General features: G+C 40.4%; 1 protein-coding gene across 3 annotated transcripts in view; it reads left to right on the top strand.

Moving 5' to 3' along the window:
- LOC145990983 (nocturnin-like) overlaps positions 1 to 16,935 on the top strand; it is a 69,159-nt gene that overhangs the window by 26,833 nt on the left and 25,391 nt on the right. Inside the window, exon 2 of one of the 3 annotated variants that reach the window (XM_083126596.1) lies at positions 14,336 to 14,624. The exons of 1 other annotated variant lie outside the window; for it this stretch is intronic. In XM_083126596.1, coding sequence (XP_082982722.1) covers positions 14,551 to 14,624 — 74 coding nt within the window. In that variant the 5' untranslated portion in view covers positions 14,336 to 14,550. Of the gene's footprint in view, positions 1 to 5,689; positions 6,189 to 14,335; positions 14,625 to 16,935 lie in introns of those variants that run through there. One more of the 3 variants, XM_083126595.1, reaches the window with a different exon arrangement.

Below are 16,935 nucleotides of genomic sequence, written 5' to 3'. Positions count from 1 at the left end.
GGTGGGCGACGGTAGGCACTGCTCCTTCGCGGTCAGAAATTTGTAAGGCAACATTCAGACGGCTTACAACTTTCCCCAAGCAAAAGGCGGGAGTTCTCATGTGCCATCTGGTGTGAAGTGTTGCAATCTAACAAACAGGATCTCGAAGACTGGTATTAGGCCGAGATGAACTTTGAAGTTTTTACGAATTTTGCCATATAATTACATACATTTTACTAGAATTAATAAAGTGTAAGCCCGGCTTACACGGCTTACATGGACGCTCCGCGCCTGATTGGATTTCATTCGATTGATCCAGGCCCGTGGCCACAAATTTATTTCGGAGGGAGCGCATACCTAATCAGCAGCCGCCATCTAGAGGTGAAAAATGTGGGGGGAGGGGTTAGAAGAACAGTACAATACAACTTATTATACAAGCTGTTTAATCCTGCCAATGAAGTAAAAATAATTACCATTACACACTGTTAAATCCATAAAACTCAATAAGAGTTTTAAAATTAAATTTAAAGAAATGCTTCTACAAGAACAGCAGCAGAACAGTAGCACATACTAGAAGTAAACTGGCACTCAACAAAAGACAAAACACTCATGTTCTATAACTGTAACTATTGGAATGTTATTACTATCTTCAAATTATTATTATTATTTAAATTAGATATGTGAAGGATTCCGGAAGGGACTTCAGCCCCTGAGCCCTCCCCCTGGCTACGTGTCTGAATTGATCTAGTTTATTCTCGCTTTTCTGTCAATTTGTACTAATCGTGAAGGCGAGAATGACTTGTGATAAGATGAGTTGGGTGAAGGGACAATCAGAAACATGTAGGGACGATACAACAAGAGTCCAACAAAGTGTTGTACTGAATGTTAGTCCAGACCCCATAGCCTCGCTGGTCTGAAAAATGCAGTACAAAGGGAGGTTGAGATATCCCTTACGGTTGTGTCCTAATTGCGAACAATGCCAAAATCGTCCTAATTGCGAACACAGGGAACTGAAAAACCTATTTTCAAAAACAAATAAGGGTAGTGACCCAGACACCTTTGACTAGCAACAACAGCCAAACTGGTTGTCTCATCATGGTTTTCTGCTTTTCTAATCCATCCAAGGACGTTTCACCCTTTCATTCGTGTGTAAATTTATGGAAAAGCCCTCAGTGCCAAAAGAGATGTGGAACTGAAGGCACGGGACAAATAATGCAGTGAAGGGATGGAACCACACATACAACAGTGAGCTAGTTAGCCAGACCACATTCAAGAAGGAGAGACAAATCTCCTTGCCTAGGTTAAAAGCTGAGGCTGTGTAAAGAGTACATTCTTAATTGACTATATACAGGCTTAACATGTTGAATGATGAAAATCATTTCTATTTTTCTTTCCATCCATTAGCTATTTTTTATACATTTACTTCATCTTTTCTACATTTTTCTATCATAATATTTCTCTCATTAAGTCAATACTTATCCTCCAACAATCAATTTATACTCTTTCACCTTGTGCTGCCATCTATGTGTATTTTATAAAACTCTTTATTTCCATATCTTATTATTGTTTCCAATATAAAATATCTGACGTATAACAATTCTATTTACAACAAATGGCCAGCTATGTTTGTATCATTAAAATTAAGATTTTTGGCACTACTCAAAGGAGGACGGACACCTCAGTTTGGTAACCCTGAGGACGGCAGTAAGCAGGGGCAATGATCGGTTAGTTCGTATGAACTTGCCAGCCTGATCGTTACCAGTGCGTAGTTAGAGATCGCTTAGTTCATTTGAACTCTCCAGCCTAACTATTGCCTTTTTTTGTGTGAGTAGGAAAAGGTTTATTATCCATTTGCCTTGACTCATCTCACCCAACAGGTCGTTAGGTGCCGGGCCTTGCCCCGAGTTGATAGCTTCCTGGAGATGAGGCCTGCTCGAAAAGGTTTATTATCCAGTTAAAATTTAGGGGTTCCAAAAGCGTGAGTAGTTAGAGATAGGTTAGTTCAGTGAAGTCTCCATCCTAATTATTGCCTATTTTGGGGGGTGCAGGAAAAGGTTTATTTATCAAGTCCTTGCCTTGATTCATTGCAATAGGTCGGTAGGTGTCGGGGCTTGCTCCGAGTTGATACCTTCCTGGAGACGAGGCCTGATCGAAAAAGGTTTATTAATTTAGGGGTTCCACAAGCGCAGCTCAATATGGCATTTGTCCTCGGAAATCTTTGAATTTACTACTGCATAACACAAGGAACGGCGCTACATGAGGGCTAGGGGGGCTGAAGCCCCCAAAACAGGTCTCAGCCCCCCTGTAGCCCTTAGATTTTTGTAGTACAGTAGACGCATTTCGACCGAAAACTTAGAAAATAGAAGTTTACATTTTTCATTATAAAACTTCCATCTTCAAGTACATTTTCTAGTAGTTCGGTTAGATGGCAAGGTTATTTTATTGCGATGTGTTCTAAAATCAAGAGAAGGGGGTCAGCTGCAGATATGCCTGGATAACAGTGGCCATTGATCATTGCTGTCTGGTAGGTAAAGCATTCAGTGGCTGTGATTTGATTTGATTTGAAGTTAAAATTTTGGGAGCGTCAGCACTGAGGCTATTTTGCTCCCGTCACATTATACGGGGGCCAGCCCCTTATCATTACAAATAACAACTCTAACGTTGCATAACTAAAAAATTTAAAATGTTCTGACTTATGTTAAAAGCCGAGGCTGTAAAGGAGCACTCAGCACAAATAAGGACAAAACACAGGACAACACAAACAAAATTATACTGGCCATGGAGCCAGTCGCCAGAGCCTCGTTAGTCTTCAGTCCAGGGTGCACTAACGTGGAAGTGAGGTTGACATTTGGGTGTACTACGTGGAAGGTCACCCCTTGCACCCCTTCAGTGGCTGTGGGATTGTTCTTTGATTGTTGGCATATGCAGCTAAATGTGTAAAATTATTAGCCTCTATAAATCGTATCATTGTATTTCGTAATAGATTTAACAGGTGTAACAAATTATTTTTTAATTGTAGTACGACGCTCAAAATCTAAAGAACCGTTATGTTTCTTTTCTGTGTCTTAGTTCCTCATTCGAGTAACGATGATTGCATGAGTGTTATCGATTCCCTCATTGGTTTCATTGTTATATCTATCCTTATCACTGCAAATATTCGAGAGGATGAAATACGATGTTAAAGACTCAAAGAGTACACAAACTAATTCTTAAATGCTAATAAGTGGAAGATTAAATTTGGGCTCCCGGTCCCGATAGTCTAGCGATAAATCTGCTGCCTTGATATCAAGGGGTCCCGGGTTCGATCCCCGGCGAAGGTAACACTAGAAGCTGTAGCTCTCGTCCAGATTAGCTTGTCTGAGTTTCGTTTTAAGTCCACTTTTATGCACAGATAGGCTAATTGGGACTGGACCTACAGTTTAAAGTGGGATCCGAACCACTACGTGCCTCTACCGTGTATCGAACCCGGGACCTCTTGATTACAAGGCGACGACGTTACCACTACACCGCTGTGCATATGGTGAACCTTAATATAAATCCAGCAAGTAATCAATACGGTGCAAAAATCAGCACATTTGGGCAATTTTATTGCTCGCAGTCCTAGTCCTACATGTTAATTTATTATAATTTGTGAGGTTAGACAAATAATTTCTCCACTACCGTCATAATGATTTGATTCTGTGCAGGAGAATCAATATTTGAAGCTCATCTAAAACTACTGATCCAATTCTGATCCTTATTTATTCATAATCTATTCTGAAATAAAATTATAATCTTCAGCAGTTACATTCTCTAATCAAATTTCCCAGTGCAAGAGTTGCAATTATATTCATTACTTTTATGCCAATGTATTTGTCTCCTAGTGGAATTGAATTTGTAGTGAAAATATTTTCCCCTTGAGAGTGGCACCTCCAAGTGAACGGTATTTCTCGCATCCTCTCCATTTTTATCCCTAAGTTCTGAATTCCAGTCGTTGAACAAGAATACTTAATATATTTCATCATGGCAGAGATAATGGTATCACTAACACACTTTCTATTCAGGGTGGTGTTGTTTATTTGATGCCTACTTTATTAAGTTAGTGCCGCTTTTCTGAAGCACAAGCTACAATCTTTAGTCGCTTCGTACTGTTGTGATCTGGACAGTTTAGAGTTATGGCACACTATGAGGCAGATAGGAACTTAAAATAAAAATCCTTCAGCAGCTGCTTGCAATGGTTGAAAAATTCAAAATTACCTTCTATAAGCTTTTTGTTATTGAAATGTGCATACCCCCATCAAAGGCTGCTTGCGGCAAATCAAGTGTTGCCTTCGTAATCGAATTGGTAACAAGAGGTTGATGGCTCTATCTGTTCTGTCCTTTAAAGGGCTTGCAAAATCTTTGGATTTAGACAAGGTTGTAGCTGCTCATAAAAACAGACGTGTCTTATCGTAGTTTCTTGCTGTGGTTCATTTTCTCATTTTAGCAAAGAAGTGCTCACAACCTAGAAATAGTGTTACGTGTAGTATTTATTCATATATGCAGCGAGCTGATAATGAGTGTAGTCTTTGTTGCATATTTTGTAGTGCTCGGTTCACATGTGATATTATTCCATTAAAAAATGGCTTAGGAAAAGAAAACAATATAATTGTTGCATTTTATTTTATATTAAAGATTCGTACCTAAAAGTTATTTTGTATATGATGGTACAAAATGCAACATCTCAGTGATTTATCTTTGGTTCTGACTGTAAAATATGTCACCGGTAAAATTATACCATAATAAAGTATTAAGTAAATACCTTTCATTCAGTATTAGTTAGCCCCCCCCCCCGAATATGACTCCGAAATCTGTAGCCCCCCACTTATTTCAGGCTGGCTCCGTCACTACATAACACACTACATACATTGCAAAATCCTGTAGCAATTTAAGCTATAATGTTATTTTGTAAAAAATAAATATGCTGACCAAGGCAGTGATTTATTTTATTAAAAACATAAACTAAACGTAACGTTTCAACCTTCTAGCAAGGTCTTCTTCAGACTCTGTATCAAGTACAAAAGCTCCGGTACTTGATACAGAGTCTGAAGAAGACCTTGCTAGAAGGTTGAAACGTTACGTTTAGTTTATGTTTTTAATAAAATAAATCACTGCCTTGGTCAGCATATTTAGTTTTTTATAATCATGGAAACAAGGCTTAATGGTGTTATAATGTTATTTTGATATCATTATGTAAGTATGCATACCTACAATAAACGTATTCTTTAACAGTAATACTTGAAAGTATTTAAAAATAAGGCTATTCGTTTTCTTATCTAAATCTGTAAATATGTAACACGGTCAAGGTTTTTATTGCGAGTGGAAAGTAGGGGATGACAGGGGAGGCGGTGAAAAAAATCAACCTCATCCGGGTGAATGTAATAAAAGGTTCTGGGATTTCATTCCTGGTGGAAGCACAGTGGTTCGAAATCGATCAGCTTATTTCAGCGGAAAGTTGACAAACTTTTTTCGATGAAAGAATCGGATGTGCATGAACAAAATCACGCTTTATCAAGGTCAGATCATGTTAATGGCCAATAGGTGGGCGTTGTTTTAGCATGGAAAAAGAAGGTGCCTTAAATTCTGACACCCCCTACCGATATCCAAAAAAACGTTGCGAAGTCACTAATCACACACACAGATGCAGCCCACTGGCCTTGAGGTACGTGAAGAGCGATCGAGCGTCAGGTCACGGCCCGAGCAAGTTCTTTGAACGGGCGAAAGTGTTGTACACGGATCCTCACGTCTGTACGTCCGGTGAGCTTCCCTCCTCCTGCATAGAGGCCGTTCGTTACATATAGCCCCAGCGGACAAGGTTGCCGGCATTCACTTCCAGCGATAATGCAAGAGGGGGAATCCGGTACATTGCCACGGGAGCTGCGTCCAAATACGGATGTCTTGTTCGCTTTCCGAAAAACGCTCACTGGATTTACCCAACGGAAGAGGGCATAGCCGCGTCTTCAGAACGTGTAATCTTCTTGCGAGTGAAAGTTCCATCAGCTGCGGTAGGATATAATGAGTGGTGCGGTGAATCTGAGCAACATTATGGAATCGCTGGACTTGGCCGAGAAGCTAGCGCAAGCCAGTATGGACTCCGTGGCCAAAAGTCCTTCCAGAAGGCGTCGGATTGTTCGCGACGTCGGCGGAGATGGCTACGAACCGCCAAAACATCTACTTCTCTACCTCGTCAGGTAAAAAAAGTTTTTGTATTGCTCTCAAAATGTATCGTAATATCAGTTATCCGAAATCATGACTATTGCATTTGACAATGAGACCTTGGTGATAAGCACATTGAGTATTCGATCATGTTGCCTAAGGATACAGGCTTGATAGACTGATTTACTTCGCCTCTCTGCCACTTTTGGCTAATTCCGAAGATGAGAATGAATGGTGATAATATGAAGAAACATCACAACTACATGTAGACAGCACACAACACAAGGCTCATAGAGGATTATCCTGGCCGTGGGTCCAGACGCCACAGCCTGCAAAACGTAGTCAAAGATGTACTAAGTAGAAGTGAGGTTGATATTTGGATATCTTGACAAAGGGTCACCCCTTGCACCGATTATAGGCTACACTCCCGACCAGTATATGGGATGTATTTGTTCTTTCGTCCATTTAGCAGACCTCCGACGCAAGGGGTCCGGGTTCGAATCTCGACCTAGGCATGGGTGTTTTTTGTGGCTCCATCCGGAAATCTTCCACCCTCGATTTATACCACATTTCAATTCTTTTCGTCCAAAATGAAGTTTCTTCAAAGAAAGGGTGTTTTTAACTAGCACGGAAGAAATGTTTTTAGAGATATACGTGCTACGAAACTTACATTTTTTTAAATATTAAAATTCCTTACCTACGTAACGTCATTATGGTTTTTCAGGGCTTCCATCATGGATTCATGTCACAGGCGCACGTCTACACATTTTCTTTTTCTTATGAATGACTTGTGGAATGGGATAATTTGCGATGTGCTATTTGTATTTGGTACCTTCCCAACGTTTGAGTGAATTGTCGAAAAATTGTGTTGGGCAGGTTCTAACATGTCTTTAAAGGGACTCTATAGAAAAAGGCGGGGTAGCGGTAGGGGGCGGTAGGTCAATTACTCCAGGGGCGGAGCCCAGAATCGGTGGGCATTTTTTATGGTTTAGGCCTGAAAAAGCGACTGTTACATGTCCATCGGTACGGGTTGCTGCTACGAAACTGACATGGCCGCAAGTAGACTTCCACATCGCAACTTTAAACGGGTTTAAACTCGTAAATATTTGTTTCCGCGCTACAGAATTTTTTCTTAACAATATGCAACAGACAATCTTGCTAAAATTTTCACTACCGAAATCGAGGGTAGAGGATTTCCGGATGGACCCAATCTGATCGTTGTGAATAACGTAAAGCAGTAGGAAATCGGCCTTAAATAACCCAATACAGCAAAATACTAGAGTTTTTGTTTCAGCAATATTGCTAACTACACTCTGTTGAAGACAAAGCCCAGTGGATGAATTTTTGTACACTAGCCTGATTTATGCACTTTGAGCAAGAATGGACAAACATGCAAGGCAAATTGTGGCACTACTAAGCGATAAAAGTGCGTGGTCATTTGACGTCACTATTCTAAGAGGGCAAAGAAACCTACGAGGAAACAAGCCAAGCACGTCCCTATCCTACACGGGATCCTAACCTGATACCTCCAGTTTCACAGTATGCAAACGTCATAAAGTCTAAATTTAGAATGATCAAATGAAGTTCATTCTCCACGTTATTATTGTTTAACTCGAGAAATTATCAAACAACAACTTGTTTGTCAGAAGTAAAGGTTGCCGTTTCGTAAAACAAAATATTAAGGTTTCATTAACCTCAACACGAGTTGTTGATTAGGTCATTGCCCATCTACCGTATACTATATTTCATGTACAGTTACGGGAAAATGGCCGTTGTTGTAGAATAATTAGAACCGAACTTTAAAATTAATATACTGTAGTTTATATTATTTTTTGACAAAATCCAGGTAATGGTTTAACAATCAAGAGGAATACACGATGCGAGGTTGTTTTTCAGGATAGGGTGTAACTTGTGCTCCTTCAGTAGAATTTTTCTGTTAACTGTACATAAACATACCAGATTCTAAAGAATAAGAAGTGTGTAATTGAAGAACTATAACAATATTCGTACTCTTTACGAGAATTTAGGGTCACTGGTAAAAAAAACCTTCATCAGAGGAGTTATGTGTAGTACTGAAGGCGTCAGGGCGAAGTTTTTTGAGGTCTCTTAAGTCCCTCCCCAAAAAATATAATAAAAAGTGCGAGAAATATTTCGTCTTTCTCTCCCGTTTGTCTTTTGCTATCTACAGGGTGGCCACAAAGTCCCGTTACCCCTATAATACGCAAACACAATGAACGATGGTTCTTTTGAGTAGTTTTTATTGATAACAGACAATGAATTTACTAAACACCTCTGTGATATAAACCATTAATTATAAAAGGAATCTCTCTCTGCACAATCATTCTCATGGCAAGGGATAATACTCAGCCAGGTTCTGTGCGACATTGCGGAGCCATGCTGGCTTAACACGAGTGAAAGCCCGGCTCACAGAATCTTTCAGTTCGTCACTGGTACTGTACCGTCTAAAACTGAAACAAATATATACTTTTATTATACTTTACATGGGGTAACGCGACTTTGTGGCCACCCTGTATATCTCGATCCCCCCTCTCTCTCTCTGTGTCTTTCTATCTCTCTAATTCTATCTATTTCTCTTGCTTTCTCTCTTTCTACTTTTTCTATTTCATTCATTCTTTCTGCCTTTCTCCTTCTGTCTCTCTCGCTGTCATTTTCTTTAAATCTCCTTAAATTTTTATCTTTCTGTCTCTTGCTCTCTCTCTCTTTCTAGCTCAGTCTTTCTTAGATTTTTCTCTTTCTCTTTGATTTTTACTTTCTATTTGATTTTTCTCTTTCTTTGATTTTTCTCTTTGATTCGTACTTTCTTTGTTTCTTTATTTCCTTCTGTTTCTTTATTTCCTTCTGTTTCTTTAATTCCTTCTGTTTCTTTAATTCCTTCTGTTTCTTTAATTCCTTCTGTTTCTTTATTTGTTTCTTTATTTCTTTCTCCTTTCTTTTCTCTTCTTTCTTGCTCTTTGTTTCTTATATTTTTATCTTGCTCATCCTATATTTTTATCATTCTCTCTCCATCCCCCCCCCCTCTCTCTCTCTCTCTCTCTCGCTGATGTGCAACTCTATTGTCTATAATTGAATTCATTCTTTCAATATGAATTGTTCATAGTGAAGCGTCACGCGAGCTGCTGTATTTCTGTCTGTTAGTAATTTTAGACCCTTTTAACCTTTTCTCACTATTTCTACCGCTGCGGGTACAGGAATTCGGTTGAGTCGCTGACCAGAACAAGTCACGCTATTCTCGCAAAATCGAATAGTGGGATAAGAACTTTTAAGAACATTTCTCTAGTGTTAACATGGAGTTATAGTTGATTCCAAAACCACTTTACTTCAAAGAAAGTTCCGAAAGATCTGTTTCCCTCTGACAACCATATGTCAAGTCCACGTGGAGCTCAGTATATCCTCCCCCTGAAACAATTCCCACAAATAGCGTCCGTTTTAGGAACTGACAGTACTTGTCAAGTCCACGTGGAGTAAATTAGATGTTGCCAATTCAGTTTCTTTAGAGACTGCATAACGTGAAGTTGCGGTTATCTTTGCGAGGGTACGTTATTGTGTTGTGATATTTCTTTCACACAATGTGGAGACTTTGGGAGTGTAACGTCGCAGTTCGTATTGGATGTCTAAACACTGCAGGTAAAAGTGACGACAGCGCTTCTCAGAGAATGTAGTGATTGCTGCTAAAGCCGTTTCAAGGATTCCCATTGGCTGGTAGCTTTTTGGGGTAGTAAATAATTTGTGGTGGTTAGGTTAGGCTTGTTGGCTTTGGTTCTCTTAGAAGAAGACTACGAAATGTTGGTTGTAGCAGCAATACCGACCTTCAGAAAAACCGGTGCTGGCTCGAAACAAGATACGTGTCTGGTCTGCTTCCTCTCGAGCTACGTCAGAGATACAGAACTGGCGTTCGAATCAGGACTTGAACTTTAATACGTTTAAAAGTGTTTTTCCTACGTTTGAAAATCACCCGTTTTCAAGTTCCAGTGCACCATATTCTACAACTACAGCGTTTTATAATGTCGATATATTTTTTTTTTCACTTCATTTGTGAACTTTTCAACTCTCTTGTGACGGGAAACAATCGACATATACCGACTCAAGGCCCTGACAAGTATAAGGTTACATGTGCACCCACAAACAAATGAACATTTGCCACTCTCGCTCGCCGAGACGTCGTTCAGACCGGAGTGACACAACCTGCACATGTCGCCTCGGTCTGTTGATCGCGCTTGCGAAGTGGTAGCTTTTAGACGGCATGAGTCGCTTGTCGCTTCGGTGTGAAACTTCAGTGTCACTTGTCTGTCAGGTGACGCTTCGGTCTGAAAGGTTTCTCGCAGCTGAGGAAAATGGGAAGAATTTGTATTCTTGTTATTTTATGTCCCTTTTCTGTCACTTTTGGCTTATCGCGGCAATGGTGATGAGTGGCAATTGGCTTAAATTGATGTAGGGACCCTCGCAAAAAACGCCCATGCCGGGATTGGAATCTGGAAACTTATGCGATTGAACCGGCAAACGTGGAAGAAGTAACACTTCAGCAGGTGTTTTTTGTTACGGAATGTTACACCAGTAGCAGATCAAGTGCAGCTATCAGATACCAACGCCTCTTAACGTCTCAAAATGAGTGATGCACTTCATTCTTGGTAAGGACAGTTTTGAGATTAGCTGGTAAATTTCTCTAGGACTGACAGCGTTGTGCATTTAACGAACTTCACCAATCTTTTTCGAAGTTATCAAGGTTGGTTATTCATTAATTTTGAAGCACATAGTCATTCAGACTAAATCTTCAAATCTGTATGGCAAGATACTCGCCAATTTTCAATAACAAGTCGTGGGTACTGGAAAGAATAATGATGCTATGAGTAAAAGCCATGACCGCGTCCATTTATAAATTCACATAACAATAGACAAAAACGCAACCACAAGTTGAAAATAAGGATCGAAATTACAAAAACACTGAATATAGCCTTAATAAACATTTCTATTCGCCTTTTCACCTATATGCTAGAAGAGTTGTTTCTTATGAAAAAATGCCAAATAGATGCTGTAAATAAAGAAGTTACTTTGTTACTTTTGTACGCCATTCTTCGATCATATTGCACTAGATCGCTGCGACTGCCATGTGCTGTTGAATATTCTTTGTTGCAGTATTTGCAACCTGCTTTGTATATATTACCATTATTCTTCAAGAACAGGTGAAAATCTTCATCCATTCATAACTTTCGAATTTCAGTCGTTTCGTCTTTGTTGAACGGAACTTACAACAGGGCTCACGCACCACGCTCCCTAAGAAGAAAGTAGAGATAGTGTAAGGGAAGCAGTGACGTGCCCAAGGGGGGTTGGTGGGGTCATAACCCACTCCCCTGCCCTCCCTTTGGACCAGTATTCGTAAAAATGATAACGTCAAAGGCAGTAAAAGGTTACAAAATGAGAGCTGATTACAAAAAAAAAAAATGCGTAATGCCCTCCTGTCGAAAATCCTGGGTATGCCACTGAGTGGAAGTGGTTCGGAAGCGGAACCGGAATTAATCTGTTCCACAACGCACCGTCACCGGTGAAAGAAAAGTTGATCTAGTCGTTAAGAACAGTGGATACAGCCGGCGAAAATGTAATTATCAAATAAGGAGCATCTTACATCCCGGGAAAGATTTACGCGGGACATATATTGCATAAATCAGGGACTTCCCCCTAAATTCAGGGAAGCCTGACAACCTTGACAATAATTCCGAGCCGCTGATTCGCAGAATCCACAATACAGCTTAACCAAGATAAGAATGCTCCCGGCTAACACGCGAACCAAATGCACAGTCATTTGTTCTCTCTCGCTTCCCCCTCTCCGTGCACACAATTTGGCAACGCAGGAACATGGGAACAATGCAAGCAGCTAATTACATCGCCCACTCGCCATCAGTTTGCCTACGGTTTAAAATTCGACTGCGGTGCTAGAGGGAGATTCTCATCTTGTTCGAGATATGTTCCCTCAGAAAATATTGTGAACGTAATTTTACACTGGCCCTGTGAGCTGTGCAGCGTTTTAAATCCACTCATATCAATAATACTTTTCTTTCAAGAACAATCCAGAAACATGTGTAATTGCTGTCGTCACTGATCATACGTAATATATTGGTCATAAACACTTATGAAAGCGTGTGCAAGGATTACAGCTTCCTGAATAGCAGAGTTCCTTCACTTCTATTACGCCTGACTTGCAGGCCAAGAACCTGCAAGTTGCATAACAGCCCGTGGAGGCCAGTGATCGTGCGATTATACTCTCCACGGTGCACAATGGAAACTGTTTATCTTCTTCTTTTCCCGTCAGGGCGAGCGTTTCGAAAGGCACTTCAATGGCAGGACATTTTCTTTCGGTGCATCCTCCGGTCTACCTTGAAGGAGTGTATGATAAGGAAGCGAGAAGTAGGCTCGCCGAGTGGAACAGGAAGAGCGGAAGGCATTCTGGTTGACCTTGGGTGAGAGTGGGGCGACGGCTTCCATGTTGGAGGCCATGACTGCAATCGATCATACTTTCGATGCTGGAGCGTTGCCATCGGTGGGCGAGGGAGGACTCAGGACACACCTCTACCCATTAGAGAAGGCAGGCAGAAAAGAAACTGAGAGAAGAAAATAGATAGAAAAGGAGAGGAGAAAATATAAAAGACGAGGAAAATATAGATGGAAAAGGAGACGAGAAAAATATAGATGGAAAAGGAGACGAGAAAAATATAGATGGAAAAGGAGACGAGAAAAATATAGATGGAAAAGGAGACGAGAAAAATATAGATGGAAAAGGAGACGAGAAAAATATAGATCGAATAGGAGACGAGGAAAATATAGATCGAATAGGAGACGAGGAAAATATAGATGGAAAAGGAGAAGAGAAAAATATAGACAGGAAAGAAAATTGATTTGGTTTATTTTACTTGACATTTCTGCCACTTTTGCCTAATCGCAGAGATGAGGATGAGTGATGATGACACACTCACAAAGAATGCCCAGGCCAGGATTAGAACCCGGAACACCTTGTTCGAATTCTTCATCGTTCCTCCCGTCCTAAATTTCTTCATCCTGGTTCTTCCAGCTGCAAGCAACTCTTCAAAGCCATGTCTGAATCTGCAGTTGCTGCCGCCTATTGCACAGTTCCATTCAACGGTGTATTCGTACAGTTATAGTCTGAATCCAAGGCACGGGTGGATTTGGAGGGAAGAGGTGGAGGCGCAAGTGCACGCTTCAACTCGCTGTAGCGATACGCACTACAACCGTTTTGCAACTTGCACTTTGTAAATGCAAAGTTTATTGAAAATGAGATGTAAAACTCACTGCTACTTGGGACATTTTATCGATAACACTGTATTTAGAAAAAATGTAAAAGAAATCACATGCTACACTGTCAGTTCCAAGTAGTAAATGAGAGGTGGAATAATGTGTGGTTGACGTCTGCCTTCTACTTCGAATTGTGCGCCCGTGTCGCTGAACAAGATGGGTGACGTTCGAACTAACACCTGGCGGGAAAAGTTGAAATTATACTACAAGGGAGCCTTTCGATTCTGACGACTTTTCACAGCACAGGAAATAACAGAAAACGAGGTAACGGCGCGCTTCAAGATTCTGACGTCACTAGAACAGTGGTAGAGCATTGGTCGCTACTGTGTGAGACTGGGGTGGGAAGACACGCCACTATTCCTGTCGAAAGTCATCGTCATTGTTGCAAGCGGTGTTGTTTCTTGGCTTTCAGGAGTTAAAGTATGGTGTGCCTTAAGTTATGAACACTTAACATGTGAGATATAGTGTCTCCATCTGTGAAATCGCCGCTGGTGATTGCAAGGGGAAAAAACATGTTTTAAAGTTAGTGGTTTGTAGAGTTTATGCAACTACACCATCTTACGTATCTTAACAGTCATACTGAGAAGATTACGAGCATGCGACGATTATGCATTTGAACTCTCAGCCGTAACCTAAGCACTACAAATCGAGTATGGCAGTGTCACACATTGTCAGCTTTGAGACAATAGATTAATCCATCACGAAGGTACAGTGACGTTATTTATATCCGCAGAATGTTATGGTTCGTTTATCAAGTTCACACTTCGAAACCCAGAACAGACTATTCTTTTGGCAATCCTGAACGTAGATTTAAAATTGTTCTAGACTTACTAAGCTTCTCCAACTATGTTTCCTTCTTCAGGCCTGCGAACGAGTCATTGAAACTTGCATCTTCGGTTGGATGGTTGATCTTCAATGCCAGATATATGCTCTCATGATTGTTAATCGCATTGCACCAAATCGTTGTTACTGTCATTGTTATTATCAAGAGTTTTTCTCCTGATGGTTCATTATTGGGCTGCAATTCTTGTCAGAAATAGAAGCTTCGATTAGACCAGTGGTTGAAAGACAAGCGTCATGGGTTTGCTCGCCAGGGTGCGCTGTCTGCGCGCTCATCTTCGACCTCTGCCTCAGCTGCTTAGGAACCAAAGGTGAGTGAAATAATCTTGCATTGCATGCTGTGTATTCACTAATTCTACAGGCTTTAAGGCTACTTTTTGTTGTTGTTAATTAAGTTTCGAAATTTAATTATTTGGGTTGATGGACAGCATTCCATTTGTTTTCTTTGCGGTCACACATTCAGGGAAGAAATTTTACGTGAAGCAAACTGTATAGTATACGCGCGCGTCAATAATCATTGTTGCCAACTCTAGAAGCTGACATAGAACTATAAACGTATCAGCATCACTGTCCAAAGAATTTTAAGGCATATGCTATTAATTTTGTGGTTTGATAAGTGTTTTAAAAAAATTGAAATACGAAAACATATAATTTTATATTTCTTTCATTTCTCCTTTCATGTTTCCCTTCGAACTTAACCTAATTGGCATTATACTCGTATAAGCAAGAAAATCAGCCTACAGTCTGTCTTGGGAATATGTGGAGCAAGCGAACGGAAACAAGTCCTCTGCGCAAGTAGGACTTGAGATGGATCGACCAATGAACGCGTGAGAGGGGAAGTGAGTGTATGGAGGGAGAAACGCGGCTGCAGCTACCGGCCGTTTGCAGCAGCGCGCATTGCTCTGCCTACTCCCTTCCTTCCCTTCACTGCCATTATGTGCGATCTTGCTCCGCAGCTTTCCCAAGACAAGAGAGTAGTTTACTCTATGACAAGAGTTATTCTTCAATTTCCTAATGAAGGAACTTGCTTTATTCTGAATTACTTGCACACATTAATTTCTGTTCTGCATACTCAAAAACCTTGGTTTAACGTCATGAACATATCACCAGAAGTGTGGATTTGGTCTTCCAATAAGTTAGATCTATAATTTTCAACTAAATGCTTTAAAGAAATGGAAGCAAGACCATTTTTTAAAACGACATATTGCTTTTGTTTCACAAGCTGGTTGCAAGATAATATATTCAAAATAAAATTATAAAATGTACTTAAAAATCCGTATCCGTGTGCCTAATTAAACGCTGAAAACATTTTATTATAAGCACCCAATTCTGAACTTTTCTAACGTTGGAAGCGGCCCCGGCGCCCACCCAGCGTCGAATAACATGGGTACCTGGGGGAGACCCTGGGGGGTAAAGGCGGTCAGGGGCGTGATGCTGATCACATCACCCCACTCACGACCGGATCAATATAGTGTGGGGCGTTACCCCCACACCCCCTATACGCCTTCATGGCGTGGTGCTAAGCACAGGGGAGCACTTTACTTTTTTTTTTTACTTTTACACCCAGTTCTGAATATAGGATAAAACAATAACAATAATAGAATCAAACTTTCCCATAATTCACAACAGTGCATTGTCTGTGAAGAGTGTGGATGGGGGTTAAAAACTGTTCACTTTGACTCCTCGCAACATAACAGATAGTTTATTTCACCGTTGTGAACACTTGATCCTTCATGCAGAGGTGTAAGGCGTGAATACACCCAAATGTCAATCTCTTTTAAACTAACGAGGCTCTGGCGTCTGAATCTCCATGCGGCTTGAGTTGTGTGCTGTCCATGTTTGTTTGTCTCTTCATTCATTTCATCTTATCAGTTATCACCTTTCATCCTCATCTTCGTGATTAGCCAAAAGTGGCAGAAAAGCGAAGTACAATAAATCGATTTTAAAAAATATTTCATGCAACACTGAAAAACTGCATTGTAGACTACACAAGATGCAATATATTTAATATTGAATATTAAATCAAATCCAAAAATAATTATAATTCGAGGTATATTACTACATTACCAATATCACATATGGAAGCAGAGAATAGTATGGACGTCGGCGGAATTTTTCCCAGGAAGAAGCAAGAAAGGTTATTTTTCCAGGCAAGGAGCAAACTAGGCATATCCCCCCATAATAGCGTTGCCCCCTCTAAAGACACTTCTTCAGATGTTTTCATGTTCCTGCAACACCCTTCCAATAATTAACATAAATTACTGTGACTGAAATGAAATATACATGTGTGCGTAATATGTTTATGCTAGAGGGGGTCGTGCCACCCCCCTTGACCCCCCTTCCAAATGTTCATGTTAATGACCTAAATTCATTGTGCAATATACAAAATTAATTATTATTGAACATATTAAGATTAAAATGTTGAAGTAACTTGCTGCGTAGATGAAAAAATGTCGATTTGGACTTACCGTGATACCGTCTAGCATTGTATTATAGAACTTTATACGGTAAAATATAGCACCCCTCCCCTTTTTTAGAAAATTCCTGGGTCGTCCACTGGTTGCTCAATGGTCAGTTTTATCAGGACATTCTGTTGAGTGACCCAAAATCACTTTTAGAACG

Source organism: Lepisma saccharinum, chromosome 8, assembly GCF_977018435.1.
Source record: "Lepisma saccharinum chromosome 8, izLepSacc3.1, whole genome shotgun sequence".
Lineage (NCBI taxonomy): Eukaryota > Metazoa > Arthropoda > Insecta > Zygentoma > Lepismatidae > Lepisma > Lepisma saccharinum.
Note: the sequence above shows the minus strand (reverse complement) of the source record. Positions and strands in the feature narration are given on the sequence as shown.